At 40.6% G+C, this 19,582-nt stretch overlaps 2 protein-coding genes across 2 annotated transcripts; both read left to right on the forward strand.

Annotated features, from left to right (window-relative positions):
- Positions 1-4,945: 4,945 nt before the first annotated feature.
- Positions 4,946-7,061, forward strand: LOC102700844 (E3 ubiquitin-protein ligase At4g11680-like). Its single transcript, XM_006644514.3, has 3 exons — positions 4,946-5,513; positions 5,629-5,983; positions 6,381-7,061. The coding sequence occupies exons 1-3, from the start codon at positions 5,086-5,088 to the stop codon at positions 6,522-6,524; spliced, it is 927 nt and encodes a 308-aa protein (XP_006644577.1). The 5' UTR covers positions 4,946-5,085; the 3' UTR covers positions 6,525-7,061.
- Positions 7,062-14,747: 7,686 nt separating this feature from the next.
- On the forward strand, positions 14,748-18,919 carry LOC102701119 (farnesyl pyrophosphate synthase). The gene is made up of 11 exons (XM_006644515.3): positions 14,748-15,020; positions 16,487-16,627; positions 16,722-16,808; positions 17,056-17,172; positions 17,265-17,353; positions 17,610-17,661; positions 17,767-17,862; positions 17,932-17,976; positions 18,089-18,178; positions 18,251-18,322; positions 18,586-18,919. Exons 1-11 carry the CDS (start codon positions 14,877-14,879, stop codon positions 18,712-18,714), a joined length of 1,062 nt encoding a protein of 353 aa, XP_006644578.1. The 5' UTR covers positions 14,748-14,876; the 3' UTR covers positions 18,715-18,919.
- The last annotated feature ends 663 nt before the right edge of the window (positions 18,920-19,582 follow it).

The following is a 19,582-nucleotide window of genomic DNA, read 5'->3' on the forward strand; positions in this document are numbered from 1 at the left end:
TATGCACTTTTAGTATTGCAAATTGCATTGCTTGTATGTTTCCAGCAAAGTCTATCATTGGAACAGTTATGAACAATTTGTACCTGCATAATCTTGATAGCTTCATCCTGCTCAAAGATAGAATTGAGTTTGCCTTCCAGAAGGAGGTGTTGTTGAGGTACTTACCTTTGAGAAGTCGCGGAAGTTGTTCTTCCTGATTTGTGATTAATCTCCAAGCTAAGTTGAAGACTATGCTTTTGTTAACCGCTTGCACATCTCTAATGCCTAGTCTTCCTTCTTGAATTGGCCTACAAATATTCTCCTAGGATTTTAGGCAAAGAGGTTTTTAGTCTTGCCCTTCATGTACACATGTCCATCAGAAAGTCCTAATAATAGCTGTGATTTTAGAAATAAGCTTTTTAGGGAAAAGAAAGGTGGACATGTAATAAATATAAAGAGAAGAGAAAACAGATTTGATTAAGGTTAGTCTGCCTGCATGGGAGAATTTGTCAGCCTCGTCTCCCGGTCACCGTACTGAGCAAGTGGGTGACGGTGTCACTCATCAGATGCCGTAGGGCGTCGATGCGGTGACACACTCACCGGCTCACCCTGCCCCGACCCGACGGCCCCTGACCAGTGACCACCTACCCATCGAACCCTCAATAGTCGTCCCTTGGCATGGTGGGTCCCATTGCCCCTCCCTCTCTCTGCCCGACTACCCCGACCCTAGTCTAATCGAGGTAACTCAAAGTCTCAAATGTCCAATCCTCATTTCCTCTTAAATGCTCGGTGCCCCGTAGCTATTTGCTAGAAAGAAGCATCAGGAGTTACGTATATAGAATTTAGTACTTATTGGTATATTAAATATTAGTAGATATTAAATTTTACATAGAAAATAATGATACCTCATGGTACCTTTTTAGGGATGGAAAAAATGCTCATTTGCTAGTGCTCAAATAACTTGTGAAATGTGAATGGCTCAATCTCAATATATATCGTTAATTTGTTATTATGGGATTTGTATTGGACAATTGGGTATTTTGTGAGGAAGAGATATAGTCAAATGTGCAATACCTCGTTACTATTTACTGGTGCTCAAATGACTTGCGAAATGTGAAGGAGTCAGGTCGTGTTCGACGGTAGGGTTAGTAACCCACGTGAAACACATAGCGATAAATCTATATAATTAATTATTAGTTATAAAAAAATTAAAAATAGATTGATATAATTATTTAAGCAGCTTTTATATAAAAAATTGAAATATATTTTATTTGCTCAATAGATGTGCACACGAAAAATGAGAGAATATGGATTGGAAAGAGAGAGGTAAAAGAATGCGCCCTCAATCTCTATGCATATTGTTAATATGTTATAGTAAGATTTCTGCTGGGCAATTGGGTGTTTGGTGAAAAGGAGATAACAAATTAGTGAAATCTAAGTACTATTAAGCAAGATGTATTTTACAAAATTAGTGAGCAAGAGATAATAAACGGTGACATCGTAATCTTCTATGTGTACGTAGGATCTTTCTTATTTGAACCATCTATGTTAATATTTAAAGTTTTGAACTTTCGACTTCTTATCAATCTTGTAATATGTTATTTCTATTTTCCTATCCCATTTTTACCAAGTTTGTACTCACAACGTTCCATATTATAAGATTTTCTGAGTTTATCTAGATTTATCCATGTATAAATGTATATTTTTTTAGAAAAATACTATCCTACGTTATTTATACCGTTTCAACGGTACAACTGACCAACATGCTGAGCATTGTGTCCAAAGCTAGCCAGCTACTCCCGTCCTCCATGTTGCCGAGCTGGACGAGGGCCACGAGCATGACATTCCACGAGGCGATGGCGATGTTGTGGCGCGCGCATGCACGAAGTAGGCGGAGGCGACGCCGAGGTCGCCGTGCGCAAGACAGACGAAGACGATGGAGTTCCATGAGATGAGATGACGTTGCGGGAGGGCATGTCGTCGAAGAGGCGGCACGTGGTGGACAGGTCGCGGCCCGTGCACCAGAGCGCGGTCAGGAGCGCGTTCTAGGAGACGACGTCGCTGCAGGGAATGGCGTCGAACACCCGGCGTGCGGCAGCCACGTCGCCGGTGCGGGCGAGCGCGGTGATGCGCTGGTTATCACGAACGAGGAGGCGCGAGGCAAGGGTGATGGCATGATGGAACAGTGGCTGCATTGGGGGAGCTTTGGCGAGGTAAACGTTGGAGTCTCTGCCGCCGCGACGGAGCTTTCCGAGGGTAAAATCTCTGATCGGTTCGTAATTTTGTAAATTTGCTTATTGTATTTGGTTTCTATAAGTCAGGACTTTTGCTGATTCGGTTCCTACGTTGCTAGTTACTTGCAAAGTATACTCATAGAAATCATATAGGTCACATAGTAGGTAATATGGGTGATATCTAGATAGTATCAATTTATTACTATATGTTACCTCATATGTACCATATACGATACTTGAAGGTACTAACCGAGTATCAGTTGTTATCTATCTTGTATCACCTAGTAATGTGCCGTATCAGATCTAATACCAATGAGATATCATGTTTAATATCTCGTCAAAATCATTTCGTTCCAGTATAAAATCTAATACCGATAAGGTATCGTGTTCGATACCTCGTTAGAATCATCCTATTCTAAAATAAGATACCGTACTGTAGCCGTCCCTATTTTTTATGTGTATAAATTTATTAGCACACATATAAATCTATGTAATCTTAGAAAGCCCTATAAGGTGAAATGGATGGGATAATATATATGTATGTGATCATGGTATAAAGGAATTGTTATGTGATGACGGAGTTTGAGTTCCGAAAATTTCTAGTTAGGCCGCTCGGAGGCATGCGTGCCTGATGGCGGAGCAGCGCGTCCGATCTACCCAAATCGGACAGCCGCATAGAAGCATTCTCGTTTTTGCGCCATGGGCACTGGCTCGTTTTGGAAGGAGGATCTGTTCCCCGCAGACCGCAACGCCTACCTGTGTAGCCATCGTGTCCGCACCAAACGGTGTCCAGCTCTGTTTCGGGCGCACGCACGGACCACGCCACTTAACAATCACATAGTCCATCCGCGTGAAGCCCGACCCAAAAACCCCCCAAAATCCCACCGCGCGGCCATGTGTTATTGTGGGCCTTTTTTGCTGTTCCGCTCTCGGAAAACAGGTCCACATTCACTGACCCAGAAAAGGTATGGGCCAGAGAATTTGGCGATCATGATCTTGCGGCCGGAATCTGACATTTTTGCCTGCACAGATCCATTCAATTGGGCCGTAGTGTATTTACTTTCGTAGATTAGGTGAGCTCTGCCGTTTAAGAGAAAATGGATATTTGGCCACATTCAAAAAGTGGTTTAGCTAGTATGCCATCCCGAAAACGCGTTTTTTTTAAAATGCCGTACGGAGGAAGTGCTTCCAGCTACTTTGCTAATTTTTCTGGCTTTTTGAGTTTTTTAAAGTTTTTTGGCTTATCAACCGGATGACGAGACGAAAATGCCCCTGGTTCCAGTTGAATGAAATGTGGTCTGGTGTAGTCATCTGAGCCAGCTTATTCTTCCTCCTAGGCCCTTTATTGAACGTAGCATCCGGGCAGAGGGGGGTCGCTGCGTCACTGACGGCCTAGGAGGAAGAAGACGCCGGCTTAGATGGCTAGACCAGACCACGTTTGATTCAACTAGAACCAGGGACATTTTCGTCTCGTCGTTCGGCTGATGAGCCAAAAAACTTAAAAAAACTCAAAAAACCAGAAAAATTGACAAAGTAGCTGGAAACACTCCCTCGGTACAGCATTTTAAATAAACACGTTTTCGGGATGGTATTCTAGTTATACCACTTTTTGAACGTGTCTAAATGTCCATTTTATTGTTGTTTACCCAGTCCGTTTACTAGCTAGGTGTTACCAAACTGGTAATGGTCTTCTTTCTTTTTTTTACGAGCGAAGTGTAGTAGGCACGGCATTTGCCGTCGCGTAAAGAGAGGAGAGAGAGACAGAGAGAGGGAGGCGTTTCACCTTCCTTCCCACGAAGACTTCAGTTGCCAAACTTGCAGATCACCCGTGCAGGAAGGAGCCATGCGATGCAACGATCGAAATAGCGTCCGGCATTTCACCTGCTAGTTCCGATTGGAGCTAGCTGAAGCAGAGGCTTGCTAATCTGCATGCAGTGCACACGACAATTGATACCGAAACATCGAGCGTCTCGGTAATTCGACGGCCGTGAATATGCATATAAAGGTTTGAAGAAAAAAATTGCCGTGTCAGAAACGGGATTTCTCAACCAACATGAAGAAGCTGACTGCTGGTAGTTGCCTACCACATCTACAAAGACGTGCAACCTATACAGAGGAGTTCTGGGTCCTCGGCGGCAGCTTCACGAATCAACTCCTGTGATGTTTGCTGTGTAAGCTTCATTTAGTAGCTTCGATCGAACACAATGGATGAGGCGGATGCATCAGATGATATCTCTCTAATCGTCCTTGACTGACATGAACTGTATGACACACAATATATAGTTTCAGACAAGTAATGCTGTTCTTATCTGTTGCACTTTAGCACTTACCAATACAATGGGGAGACACAATATTCAAAAGTACTACATCCGTTCTTATTCTACCTAGATTCACATAGATGTTATTGAATTCAGATACATATATAAACATATTTCTTGATTTATGGATAAATCTCAACCAAAACATCTGATAAATAAAACTAATATAATATTGTTAGGAAAAATGCAATGTATTAGTACTACAGGATGATAAATAAGCAAGGAATCTTGGTTGAGTTATGCCATCTGCCCACCATCCGCCGAACCGATCCCCTTGCGTCCTACCTAAACAAAACCAAACACAAGCCAGCAGAGCTTGAGAGCCAGTCAGCCAGAAGAAGCATTGGCGGGAAGGAGACGGTTAGGCCAACCGTTTTTATCTTCACCTCATCACGACCTCTCCACTCTTGGCGCCAAAGCAAAGCCGTTAGATTGTTGGTCACCATCTCAAACCCCACTCGCCTCCTCTCCCTCTCTCTCCCACCCATTTTATCTCTTGAGGCTCAAATCAGCCACGCCCGCCCAATGCCCCTCCCCCTTGATCAGCCACCACAATGCGGCCGCCCTCGTCGTCGGCGACGCCCGGGACAGGCCGCACCGGAGGCGGCCGGGTGTCGGCGTTCACGATGCGCGCGGTGGCGCGCATGTCGAGGGCGCGGTGGTTCATCTTCCTGCGGCGGGTGTACCAGTACCAGAACGGCCCGAGGTCCGACCTGGGCTCCAACCCCTTCAACTCGCCCGGCTGGCTCGCCCTCGAGCTCGGCGTGATCGTCGCGCAGATGGTCGTGACCACCGCCGTCGTCGCGACCTCCCCCGGGGAGCGCCCCGCGTGGCCGCTCCGGGTGTGGGTCGCCGCCTACAACGTCGGCAACGTGCTCAGCCTCCCCCTCCTGTATTGGCGCCACCGGCATTCGTCCTCTGCCGCTCGCGGCGGCGCGCTCTCCGACGACCCCGAGATGCACGGCGCCAGCGACCCTCTAAGGTTCGAGCTAATTGATCACCGTACATCTCTGTGCAAAAACTTTGCAAACATTAACCGCCGCTCGCTCGCTCGCTTTCTTTGTTGATGTAAAAAAAATTGCTTTTGCGGGATGCAGGAACAGCTCGTACCTGATGAACAAGGCTCGCGCGTTCCTGGAGCTGTTCTTCGCGATGTGGTTCGTGATGGGCAACGTGTGGGTGTTCGACGCGCGGCTCGGGTCGTTCCACCGCGCGCCGAGGCTGTACGCGCTCTGCATCGGCCTCCTCGCCTGGAACGCCGTCGTCTACTCGCTCCCGTTCCTCCTCTTCCTCCTGCTCTGCTGCTTCGTCCCGGCCGTCGGCTACGCGCTCGGGTACAACATGAACTCCGCGTCCGTCGGCCGGGGCGCCTCCGACGAGCAGCTGGCCGCGCTGCCCCAGTGGCGGTTCAAGGAGCCCGACTTGCCGAGAGACCGCGACCACGACGATCAGGTGGGTGCACGTTCCATTGCCGCGTCCGTGTTAATTAATCGCAGATTAGTTAATTCGCATGCACAGAGATGATTAGGCAGTAGCAAAGCAGCATGCATGTCTGTACGTGCGGCGAGGTAAGGGAAGTTCAGTGACGCAGAAAGGGGGATAAACTCGCCAAACAAATGATTGGTGAACTCGGCTATTGGCCAGAATAGGGTACCCAACAAAAATGTGATGAAAACGCGCGTACCAAACTAGAACAGTCTTCCTTTTTGGGCGGATTCTAAGATAAGAACTACTAAAACCTGCCTTTTTTTCCCCCGATGGTCCGGTGCTTATGAACACCTTATAGCTAGCATAAGCTAGTGCCAATTGTCATTGCTTTCACATATATATTTGCTGCAATGAATGGCAGGAGTGCTGCATATGCCTGGCGCAGTACAAGGAGAAGGAGGAGGTGAGGCAGCTGCCGTGCACGCACATGTTCCACCTGAAATGCGTGGACAGATGGCTCAGGATCATCTCCTCTTGCCCTCTCTGCAAGCAAGAGCTCAGCTAGAACGAGCTGATATGAATACGGAGCTACTGATACTGCTGCGCCTTCCGACGACGCATGCGTCGCACCTCACGCGCGGAAGAAGGAAAAACGTACTCTGGCACGCCAACCATGCGTTGCACTGACCTAGAGAGTTCGATATTGCTGATGACGCGAAGAGGGATATTTATGCATGCAGCTGCGGCATTTGGAGTCGCAACGTGTGATCGATATATAGGCTTGGATTATAATAGGCTAGGTATATACAGGCGGCAACTGTGTAAAAGAGATTTTATTTTTCGTTTTTGTGGTGTTGTCTGATGTAGTGTTGCATCTCTCGAATGTGGTCAGCCAGGCCAGGTCGATCGAGATGCGTATGTAGTTAGTTTTTCTTTTTTCCGACAGAAACCAAACGAGAACATGCCAAAGTTGTCACGCGGCTCACGCCTCTCAGCAAATGGCAGCCCAACATACATGGTCCGGTCGATCGAGACCGCTGATTACCTCTCTATTATTTTTATCATTATTTTGAATATATTGTCACATATTGCACGGCTAACATCGATATTTTTTTCCACATAATATCATATTTACTTTCACATTTATGTAAAATATTTAAAACAGTAATACAATGTTAAACTCTGACCTAACTTATCAAACTTATATAACTGATATATTAATTAATATATAGTAAATCATATGTTCAACAAAACGTGATGCATCGTTCAATATTCTCTTAATAATATAATATTCTCTCAATTCATGATAAACCATCGCTGACCGGGGGCAACTTTGTCTTGAGGAGCAAGGAGCCGCAAAACTCAGGACGTTTAAAACGCACTCCCCTACCTAGCACGCCATCTTTGGAGAGTGAACCCCCTCAAGAAGGAGATTGAAGGACTCCCTCCCCCACCCACGCAAGCTTCTTGTGTTTAGCATAGGGAGAGCGGTGCAGATATCACGAGTTTGAATTTGGTGAGTGGTGTTGTGAATATGTGGAGACATCACGTAGACAAAGTGGTTATAGAGGTTCAGACCGAGTGGCAGTGGCGGATTTTATAAGATGATGTATGGAAAATATGCTTATGTTTTAATTTTTTTTGAAGGTCAAACTATGAAGATCATCACAAGTTTTTAAATCTATCTATCTATCTATTATATATATAAAGTAAGAGGAAAAGGAGCCCTCCATATTGCTCCTCACGGGCTAGAAATTCTGAGATTAAGAAAAATTAAAAAAACATCAATCGGACAAGCAAGGAAAACATCAATCGGACTATACATGTATTGTTTACGTTACGTAGGAACAATAGGAAAAACAAAAAAAATCGATCGGACTGTACATGTATTGTTTACGTAGAAAATTTGGACTCTTTTCTATCGGAAGCATGTTTTATATTTGGAAAACAATAGTCATTTATGGTCTCTCACCAACTAGGAGCTATACAAGTATTTGTTTGCTAACTATACTAACTACACACCATGTTCACTCCGACGGTGTAAAAATCATCAAATTAATGTCAAAAATAAAAAAAATAATCAGAGATCAACTAGAAATACGATTTTAAAAAAGTATGAAATCAGGAATAACAATTAAAATATGAGTCCATGTAGAAATACAAATTCCAAAAATATAAAATTTAGATAAAAATTTAAAATTAATATTGAGAAAAGAGTCCAGGTATAAATACAATTTAGGGAAAAAACTAAAATTTTGATACAAAACTAAAAATAGTCACAATCGAGAGAATGTTTCTACATGGACTCTTATCTATTAATTAAGAGAAATATACAGGTGATTAAAAAGTGAGAAAACTAAAAGACAAGTCTATGTAGAAATATAATTTTCACGTTAGTTGAAAATTGTTACACACATTAATTGAAGAAAATGAAAATAGCTTTATAATTGTGTCCATATAAAAATGCAACTAACAAATGAGATTTAATCCTCGAAACTATACCAACAACGACGAAATAAAATATAAGAATATTGGTAATAAATAATATTCTGATACTAAGCAGACATCACTAATATTCTGAAGATAAAGATGAAAAAATGAAGATAAACAAATATACAATAGATGTTAGATATCATTAATTTATTTTATAAATATGATAATAGTAAAAGATCCATCACTTTTGCTTTATATACATATGAATTACAATGTCCATAATTAAAATATCAAACATATAAATTTGGTCAAGTCAAGGAAGAGTTTAAAAATTATATTGCCAATTTTAATGTTTTAAAAATAAAACATAAAAACACATATTGTAATTATGAGAGAAAAATTTATAATGATGCTATACGCGCAATATGCGGGCCACCATGCTAGTTATTAATAACAATAGGGATCTTGAGGTGTGAAACAACACGGTTTGTTTCTGAATTTTTAGCGTCTCATTTCCTTCGGTGATTTAAGGCTAGATGATTCCTTACAATCGGGCCATTGGGATGAAGGGAGCATGATATAATAACCAACATTGTAATCCATCATGCCCACAATGTACACATGCAAAATGCCACAATCTCAAGCGAAAGTTGAACTCTAATAACTCAAATGGTTATTGTAATTTTTAGTTTTTTTCCCGTTGAAATGCACATATATTTTGTTAGTATTGGCTAAATTCCAAGCTCTGTAATATACAAGTACTGTATAGGCCTGGTCCTGAGTGGGCCAACATTTTTTGGCCCAATATATTGACCTATATCAATTTATCAACCAGCCCACTTCGTCGCTTCGGCCTGCGGGAAGCCGGGAAGACGGCGGCTACGAGGATGCCGTTCCACGACTGGCCGCCGGCCGGTGAAAGCGAGACTCTGCCCTCGCAGCCGATCGACGTGCCGTTTCTTCCACGGACGCGATCACGCGAAGCCCCACGCCAAAACACACACTCTACACATGTCGCCTCGCGCGATCGTGCGTGGAATTAATGGGCGTAATAGGAAGTCCTCACGTGTAGTACGACTGGAGCTGCGGGCGACGATCGTGTGCCCACCACCCTGCATGCGTTGCATGCGTACGTGCAGCCACTTTAGGTCAATGGTAACGGCATGCACCGGCACGCTTCGAGGGAGGAAAAAAAAAAATACTCCATCTGAGGAAGAGTTCGCCGGCCGGGGAAGCGACGGAGACGGTGGATGGACGCACCGCGCGGAGATGGCCGGGGAAATAGAGCGTCGATCATGGCCCCCGTTTTCTATTTTTTTTCCCTTATATCTATAGGCCAAATTTAAATTTTTATTAAGAATTTTATCATAATTATTTTTAGATTACTCAGAATATATCTATATATATACTACCTCCCTCTCATAAAAACTTTATTTTTAGTTTCTGTGTCTAACATTTGACCATCGGTCTTATTTAAAAATTTTATAGAAAAAACCTCAAAAATTTAGTCAAATGTAAAGTAGTATTTATGTATTATCATCTAATAATAATAAAAATATTAATCGCAAAAAAATCAAAATTCAAATATCATATCTAAAAATAAAAAATAAACTTATTTCAAGACGCATACAATAACTTATTTACAAATTATTTTTTATTTATACGTATAACTTTTGCTCATTATTACCAAAGCAGACAAGGGACCAGGTGCCTGTTGGATACGTCCAATTTTTTTTAAGTCCTGTCGCATGTTTGGACAATAATTAGAAATATTAAATATAATCTATTAATAAAACATATTCCATGCTCTGGACTATTTCGCGAGACGAATCTATTGAGCCTAATTAATACATGATTTATGAATATGATGTTATAGTAAACATTTGCTAATCACGAATTAATTAGGTTTAAAAAATTTATCTAATTAAATAGTATTTATTTATATAATTACTTTTATTATTAATTTATATTTAATGCTTTTAATTACCGTTCAACCGTGAACGTGTGATAAGGGACTTGTAAAAACGATCCAAGCCACCGAGTAGCGTGCAACTTCGATCCTATCGCCCACCGGTGTGGGCCATGGCCACGTGGGGAGTACAGTGCTAGCATGATCGGCAGGGTACACGTGGTCGGAGGATGAGGCGCCGGTGCTGCCTCTGCTTGTGAGCGAGGTCTTTTGCGGGGTCTGTATTAGAAAAAAATAAAGATCCGATACTTCATAGTAATGGTATGATAAAAATGTATTAAAGGTATATAGTTATTAAAATGGTAAACGGAAGAAAAAACAAAATGATATATTTATAAATAAAAAATAATTTATAAATAAAACATATATACAACTACAATACAACTCTTAGCGCTACGTAATAAACAACACATGATATATCACAACCAATTTAGACCCCACACCACCTACCAATAGAGCAACCACCCCTCTTATACAAGATACAGTTAAATTTTAACTTTTGAATTACTTGCAGGGTGCCCTGAATAAAGTGAGTTAAATTTTGACTCTTTTCAGTCAAATTTTAACTTACTGAAGCATGAATATAAGCCAATGAACGCACGTCATGCTTTTATATTATGCAGTTAAAGTTTAACTTATCGAACAACACAATACATGCTAGGCATTTGAGTTAATTTTTAACTAACACACGTAGGGAGTTGAATGAGTGATGAAAGTTATTTTTTGACTCAACACTCATATCTATCGGTTATTTTTTAATTGCACTAACTTTATTAGGGGTGATGGTGGGGGAATGGGCTGACGTGGAGATGGTTGGTTATCCTTGTGACGTGTGTTGCTTCGTAAGTACAAATAGAATAATAATAAATGTTTGTAACTAAATCAGATATGCAAAGTTAACTGACAATGAATTCGCAGACTACTACAGATTAGTAGCCGTGCGTATTATGCAAAGAGAAAAAAATAACACGACTTAATAGAATTCTCTGTATTCATTTATAGTAATATTGCAAACCTCCACCCAAATGTCACCATGAAATTAATATCCTCATATAGAACGATTGGTCCCAAATTTTTCCTCTAATTCACTTTAGTTTGATTTGCTCCCCTTCTTTGTATGATAGCTATATTGTTAGAGATATGGATACATACGGTTAGAGATAATAGAGTCCAATAGAAACTTTAAAGATAAAGATAAAATTCTAGAGAGATACGATAGAATATTTATCTTGTACTCCAAATTTCTATCTCCTATGTACCCTATAAATATATCCACAAGGGTCAATATAATACATATAAGAATACAACATATCACAATAGATCATATATTTTCTCTCATATCCAATATTTTTCACATGGTATCAGAGCCTAGATCCTAACATTAGCCGTCGATTTTGAGTCTACGTCGCACGCCGGTGGCAACTCGCCGCCGGCGAGCCCATCCAGCGGGAAGTCGACGAGGACGCCAGCCATCCGTCGTCATCGGCATCCATGCGCCAGAGCAGGACGCACGCGCCATACAGCACACTCCCATCGACGGCTCCAGCCACTAGCGAAGCATGCATTCAACGCTTTCTTTTCACCGACGTTACCGTGCATGCATTCAATTTCTTTCAATTAGCTATGTAATCCCCATATATTATCCCTAGATTAGATTATTCTTCCAATAATTAATATTATATCAATTTCTTTTTAGCCACCCCCATCTATACATTAGATTAGATTAGAATTCTTCTCTCTACAAAATCCCCAAATTATAGCGGCAGAAGGAGAGGTGCGGCTACATCGATCAACCAACAAGCAATAGACGTCTTCACCAAACCAACACGTCCGTCAACAACATTCATCAATACACTACCGATGGTCTACATCAGCATGGGAATAACACCGCCGCTTCATCCATAATGATGGACATTCATCTCGCGTCCTCTGACAAGAATCTCTGCAAGACGCTTCATCAACGACGGCATCGACTGCGTCATCTACGACAGGTAAAAACTGCATCAACCTGGCATCACTATGGTGATGACCTCCTACACGACGTACGGAGTACAACCAAAAATTGGTGACCCGACGTCAACGGCGTTCTCTGACATCTGCAAGATGACCTAAAAGCATCCTCTGACATATGCAAAGACGTTTTCAATGGTATCATCTGACATCTGTAAAGTGCCTCATCTATGATCGCAGCTCCGTCTCCAATTTTTTTTCGCCTTTGGCTATATGCGGCTACATCAACTACCATGTCTACAATGACCACGGCTACCCCATGATCGACTAACTCGACATACATTACAACAAATCATCCTGGACAACTCCAGTCAAAAGCGTCCGTATTATCGCTATCGTCCATGACACTCCCGCTGTGATTGCGGGAGAAAATAGAGGAGAAAGATAAGGGACAACACAGAAGGGGACGCAGTCACTAAGGTGGATGACACTATACATCAAAGATGCAATTGATGATGGATAGACAAAGAAGAAAAGATGGTAAAACACAAGATTTCAAATCCAGTCGCAATCGTTCGTTATGCTCCTGTTACGACTGAGGGGGAATGTTAGAGATATGGATACATACGGTTAGAGATAATAGAGTTCAATAGAAACTCTAGAGATAAAGATAACATCCTAGAGAGATACGATAGAATATTTATCTTGTACTCCAAGTTTCTATCTCCTACGTATCCTATAAATATACCCACGAGGGTTAATATAATACACATCAGAATATAACAGATCACAATAGATCATTTGATTTCTCTCCTCTCCAATATTTTCCACATATATGACTTGTCACATTTGTTGATCAACGTGGTCCCAAAGTCATTAGTTTATTCGAATTCATGACCTAGTTAAAGTGGTATCGGACCCAACACGTCTGTTGGCTGTTGTCTTAAGCCTATCTCTGTTGGCTGTTGTCTTAAGTCTATCTTCTCCCAAGAACACATTGCTAGACACATAGATATATACGGTTAAAAATAACAGAGTCTAATAGAAACTCTGGAGATAAAAGACAAAATCTTGAAAAGATATAATATAATATTTAATTTATACTCTAAGATTTTATCTTTTATGTACGCTATAAATACACCCACGATGATCAATAATATACAATAGATCATATTATTTCTTTCCTATTCAACATTTTCCACGCACATTTATCATACCGAGCCCATACTTCCCATTTCAAATATACCCAAAAACAAGCCGTTGTCAGACCCATACGAGTCATATGCGACAACTTATTTTCCTGACACCCCAGTTGTTCGACGGTGGTGATCATTTTGCTTTCTGAGAGAAAAAAAAACTACATGTTTACAAATGATTCGTAAATATACTTTTTATATGAATGTTTTTAGCGATCTAAAAACAAAAACAAAGACTAAAAAATAAACTATGATAAAAATATTTAAAATCAACTATGTTAAAAGTTTAAATTTTGGCTTGTAATCATAAGCATAATAATGTGTATGAGGATGTCCTGATCTTTCTAAGTCAACTGATGGAGGGTCTTTGGGGATCCGGCTACGTCTTAGCAATCGTTACACCAACTCTAGAGGCGATCGTGAATCACGACAGATGCATAGTCAGTCCAGCCATGAGGGGGTATTTGTTATTGCAACCAATCAAAAACTTAACAAACCAAAAACTGAAAAGAACAATAACACAACGTTTCAAGATGGCTAGGTAATAGATACGATCTCTTTTTTATGACTATTTTCTGGTTATAGGTAGATAAAAAAAACTTATTAATCAACCGTCACTCTAATACCACCTGATGTGTACAAGGGTAGTCTGATTTTTCGGATCGCCAACATATTTTCCATGAATCATAGTTATCTTAAACTCATCGAAAGATCATAGTTATCTCAATTTATCTCAATTATGTGTCGAGCGCCAGGAGCAGGGATGCCTCGACCATGCCATCACTCATTAGGCTTGGCCGGTGTAAGCTTTAAGAACATGTCGACCAAAAGATACGCTAGCCGCTAGGACATGTATTATACCCGTATTGATTTAAGTGCATATACCACAATAGTATTTCATATTGCAATAATATCATATGCGAATAATTGGGCTAAATCATACTTTGTGAGTTCACAGCAAAAACGCCCTATAGGAAAATCTCAAACTTTATAGACTTCGTTGGTGCTTTACAATCTTCCCACCATTTACTTATTCGTATCTTCTCTCAATTATTATTCTACACGTTTCTTCCGAATCCCCCAAATTCTGCCAATTCACGGTGTTTTTACGTGGAAAGTGGCAAAAGGCCACACTCCGCAAATCAGCAAAGCAAACAAACGTGTGCCTCTCACGGCGCCCATCCCCCGCCCTTAAATAGACGCGTGCGCCGAAGCGGCTTCCCCCCACAAAAATTTTCTGTGCGGGTCGAGCAGCCGGCCGTCCTCCTCATCCCCCATCTCCTCTCTAATACTCGCCACTGATTTTTTTTCCCTTGCCCACCTCTTCCCCGATCCTCTCGCCCGTGCGAGCGCGCCGAGGGATAGCGCAATGGCAGCGGCGGCGGTCGTGGCGAACGGCTCGAGCGGCGACTCCAAGGCGGCGTTCGCGGAGATATACAGCAGGCTCAAGGAGGAGATGCTCGAGGACCCGGCCTTCGAGTTCACCGACGAGTCGCTGCAGTGGATCGACCGCGTAATGCTTTCGTCTCGACCCTTTTGATGCTTGGGATACGGGATGGTTGGGGTTTTGATCTGGTTTAGTGTGTTTGGGGGGGAGGGGTGGCGTGGATGCCTACGTGCCCGCCTGACGGCTGACGCGTCGGAGGCTTTGGAATTTTGCCGGGTTTTCGGGGCTTACGAGTGAAGGACCAGATGTGTGGCTTGGTGAATCCGCTCGGTTGTTGGTTATATGTTCCTGATGGAGAATGTTAGCAGGCAGCAAGGACTAGGGGTAACGAAATTAGTTTACATCTCGCTTGCAGATCGTACAGATCGGTGTGTTGCATTGAATCGCTTAGAGAGTCTGAACAACAGAGGGGATTAATCTTTCTCTTTGTCACAAAGAGTAGGAGAACATGGAAGGGTCTCTATGTGTTCAGGAAACGCTGAACAGGATTGTTTGATTTTTTACCTGCAGTCGCCGGTGAAGCAGACCATATAAAGTCACTTTAAGAACTTTAAGCATGCTAATATCATTTCTGTTGTACAATACATCCTTTAAAAAAAATGGTAAATCCAACCTTTTTGTCATCATGTTGTTTTTTGTTTGTCCGTGTGTTTGTTTGTTGGGGCCTGGGGGAGGGGTACAAATTCTTGTCAAACATCTTGGTCTTTGATGAAGGATATCTTTTGAAATATTAAGGTTGGTAAGGTCTAAATGTTGTGGGTTTCTTACACATAAAACATACACTCATCCGCAAAGTTGCATCTCCTTGACCATGAAAAGTTAAAAAAAGCCAGTATTTTTTGCTACTTTGCATGCCAATAAAGTTTTGACTAGTTTAATAAAACTTCCATTATCTAAAAAATAATACATGACAATAAGTCAGTTTCTGTTGGTTAGACAGTATAAATATTAAAGGTGTTCCTTCAAAACCAAAGCATTACAAACAAAAAGGGGAGCACCCCATGTTGTTTAGATGTATGCTTAGGGCTCATTCATTTTGGAGGAAAAACAAAGAATTTGGATTCATATGGAGTAATTTTTATGAGGGTCATTTGGTTTGTAGGAATGAAGTATAAGAAAACCAAAGAAAATTTTCCTTTCCATAAGTTGTAGAGAGAAAACAAAGAAATTTTTTCATTCACTCCAATTTCATTGAAAAATTCCATGGATTGGTGTGTGCATGCATGCATTCTTATTCCTCCAATTTTCCTATTCGTATGGGTTAAAATACCTTCAAATAAAATAAGCCAACCTTTACCTTACACACCAGTGCTAGTTGAGTGTAAATGATAGGTAGATGTTTCTGCTGTTTATTTTTTATCCTCTACTTATTACCATTTCCATTCACCATTGTTGTTTCATGTGCATTGGTTTCAGAATCATATCCATAGAAACTGGACAGACAGCATATTTGAGGATGTCTTTGTTCAATTTGTGTTATTAAAATAAAGCAAGACTAAAGAATTTTACATGCTTCCTTTCATTCGGAGCAGATGCTAGATTACAATGTGCTCGGAGGAAAGTGCAACCGTGGGATATCTGTCATTGATAGCTACAAGATGTTGAAGGGCACCGATGTTCTGAGTAAGGAGGAGACATTTCTTGCCTGCACCCTTGGTTGGTGCATTGAATGGGTAATGTTTTCTCCAAATGCTTTCTTGTTGGATGTTTGTTAGCAAAGTGAAATGCTAAGTTTGGCACCATTGATGGTTCTGCATAACTACACAGCTTCAAGCTTATTTTCTAGTGCTTGATGATATTATGGACAATTCTCAAACACGACGTGGTCAGCCTTGCTGGTTTAGGGTGCCCCAGGTCAGTAGAAGAGCAAATATCCTCTCTACCCATCAATTTGTTTTTTATATTGTTATTTTGATGACCATATGAAGTTTATAATCCAGGATTGCACAGATATTGAAAAAAAAATGTGCATGCATTAAGTAAATGATTCATGTTCTCTTTTTTCAATCCTTGTAAGGAGTGTGATCAGATTAGCACAATGTTGAATTGCTTTCTGTTACCTATAAAACCAAATTTGTGTGCCTTTTTTTTATTGCAATAGGTTGGGCTCATTGCTGTAAACGATGGTATTATCCTTCGGAACCATATTTCACGAATTCTTCAACGTCACTTCAAAGGAAAGCCGTATTATGTTGATCTCATTGATTTGTTCAATGAGGTAAGTTGTATTTTCTGATATGAACATATGTTTGAGAAAAAATTGCTGTATGCTTCTCCCTGATGCCCAGTTATGTGTTCTTCTGTTGTTAGGTTGAGTTTAAAACTGCTTCGGGGCAGTTGCTGGATCTTATTACTACTCATGAGGGAGAAAAGGATCTCATGAAGTATAACTTGACAATGTAAGTTCATTTTGCATTTACTTATACATGTTGCATGATTTCCTGTCCATTTTGACCACAGATTTTGTTTCTAAAAATAAGATTCAGACAAAACAAAGGAATGGGAAAAAACAACAGATAGTTCCCCTTCTGTGTTGCATGTGTAATTTCCTGAATGAGCTGTATTTGCACTATATTTTATTTTGTAGTTCAGAATTGATTTATGATATTCGTCTAATGGTGTGTATTTTTTTTAATAAACTGACATATTGTGCAGTCACCGCCGCATTGTTCAGTACAAGACAGCTTACTACTCATTCTATCTTCCGGTAATATTTACAAATTCTCCTAGTGACATTTTCATCTTTAACCTGTCAGTTCAGTAATCTGTGAATAGTTGTCATTAGTAGTGATACCATTTTTCTTTATCCAAGGTTGCATGTGCTTTGCTGTTATCTGGTGAGAATTTGGATAACTTCGGTGATGTTAAGAATATTCTTGTTGAAATGGGGACGTACTTCCAAGTTCAGGTAATTTTCACTTTTTGGTCGTGAATTTATGTATTACTGAACTGTCCATTAATATGATATTTTTTCCAGGATGACTATCTAGATTGTTATGGGGATCCTGAGTTTATTGGCAAGGTTAGTGTGCCTGTTGTACTAATTCCGATGAGTATGGCTATTGCCCAGCAGTGTGGTACTGTCCAGCTTATTTATCTGTAACTTATGATCTGACCAGTAGAACTCTTAATAGATTGGAACGGACATTGAAGACTATAAGTGCTCCTGGCTGGTTGTGCAAGCTCTTGAGCGTGCTGACGAGAACCAAAAGCACGTTCTATTTGTAAGTATTATTAACTTTATATTCTTACAAACCCATGGGGCACTGTCTGAATCCTCCATGTTCTATTTACAGGAAAATTATGGGAAGTCAGATCCTGAATGTGTTGCAAAAGTGAAGGATCTGTATAAAGAACTAAACCTGGAGGTTTGTCTTAGCCGTTCTCTGTATTTAACATTTATGTATTATCATCAATTAAGTAAACAACTGTAGATATCACGCACAGTTATGAAAAGAACAATAATCATCCTTGACTAGATGAATAACAACGTAGGACATTATGGAACTCATTTGTTTTTCTAAGAATACGAGAGCACTCATTTGTTGAAAATGCTTGAAACAATGTGCAAAATTCCCCATCTAGCTATTGCAAGCATGAAGAGGCACTGATGTTATCTGTTATACTGCAGGCTGTATTTCACGAATATGAGAGGGAGAGTTACAATAAGTTGATTGCCGACATCGAAGCACATCCGAACAAAGCAGTTCAGAATGTGTTGAAATCCTTCCTGCACAAGATCTACAAGAGGCAGAAGTAGAGCTCATGGAGAAGCTGTTCCATGCTTGTCTGGTAACTAGAATAGTAGAATGGTGTGGACAAATAACCTGTTCTCTGATGTTGTGTGTATTATGGTTATGTTTCTACCGTGTATTAGCATGCTACTCCTCACAATAATGAAGCATGCTGCTATTTGTGCGTGCGTGAACTGCCTGTGTCTTTAAATATTCTAGTTTTTGCCCTTCTACGATCTCCATCCTACAAATTCTTGCCAATTTCCAGCCACGGCTCATTATAAGCATAAGGTAACGGATTATTAATAATTAAGAAATAATTTATAGGTAAAAATTTTATATATTGTTCTTAGCGATCTAAAATACCCTAAAATTAACACTAAATTAAAAATTAAGTTTGAAAATTTAGTAAGCATCAGGTCTTCAGTCCTTGAATCTTGCGTTCCGAATGATTCTGTACATGAATACACTGCCCAAACCATTGTATAACAGGCCCCTAAATTAATTTCAGAGAAGGCCCCTCAATTAATTTCAGAGGCATATAGTCCTACGTACAAACATATCCAAATTGTAAAACAAAAATCACGAGAATGTTAGTGACATCTTGTGCTATTTTCCAACTTGTATTATCTTCTTGGCCTAGGTATTATAAATAATTTAGAGAGTCGGATAGGCTAATTCTAGCGAGGGGTGTAGAGACGGAGACCGGTCGACTCGTGAATAATTTAGAGTCAGCTTATATTAAAAAAAATATTTAGTTCATATATAGATCTATAGATGTTTGATGCTTCCAATGATTTCTTTTCTGCATTTACGCCCGCGCGCATATACCTAGCACAAATATGCTTTTAACAAATGCTAAAAGAGATGAAGACACTATAACATATTCATAAC

This window comes from Oryza brachyantha, chromosome 1, assembly GCF_000231095.2.
Source record: "Oryza brachyantha chromosome 1, ObraRS2, whole genome shotgun sequence".
NCBI lineage: Eukaryota > Viridiplantae > Streptophyta > Magnoliopsida > Poales > Poaceae > Oryza > Oryza brachyantha.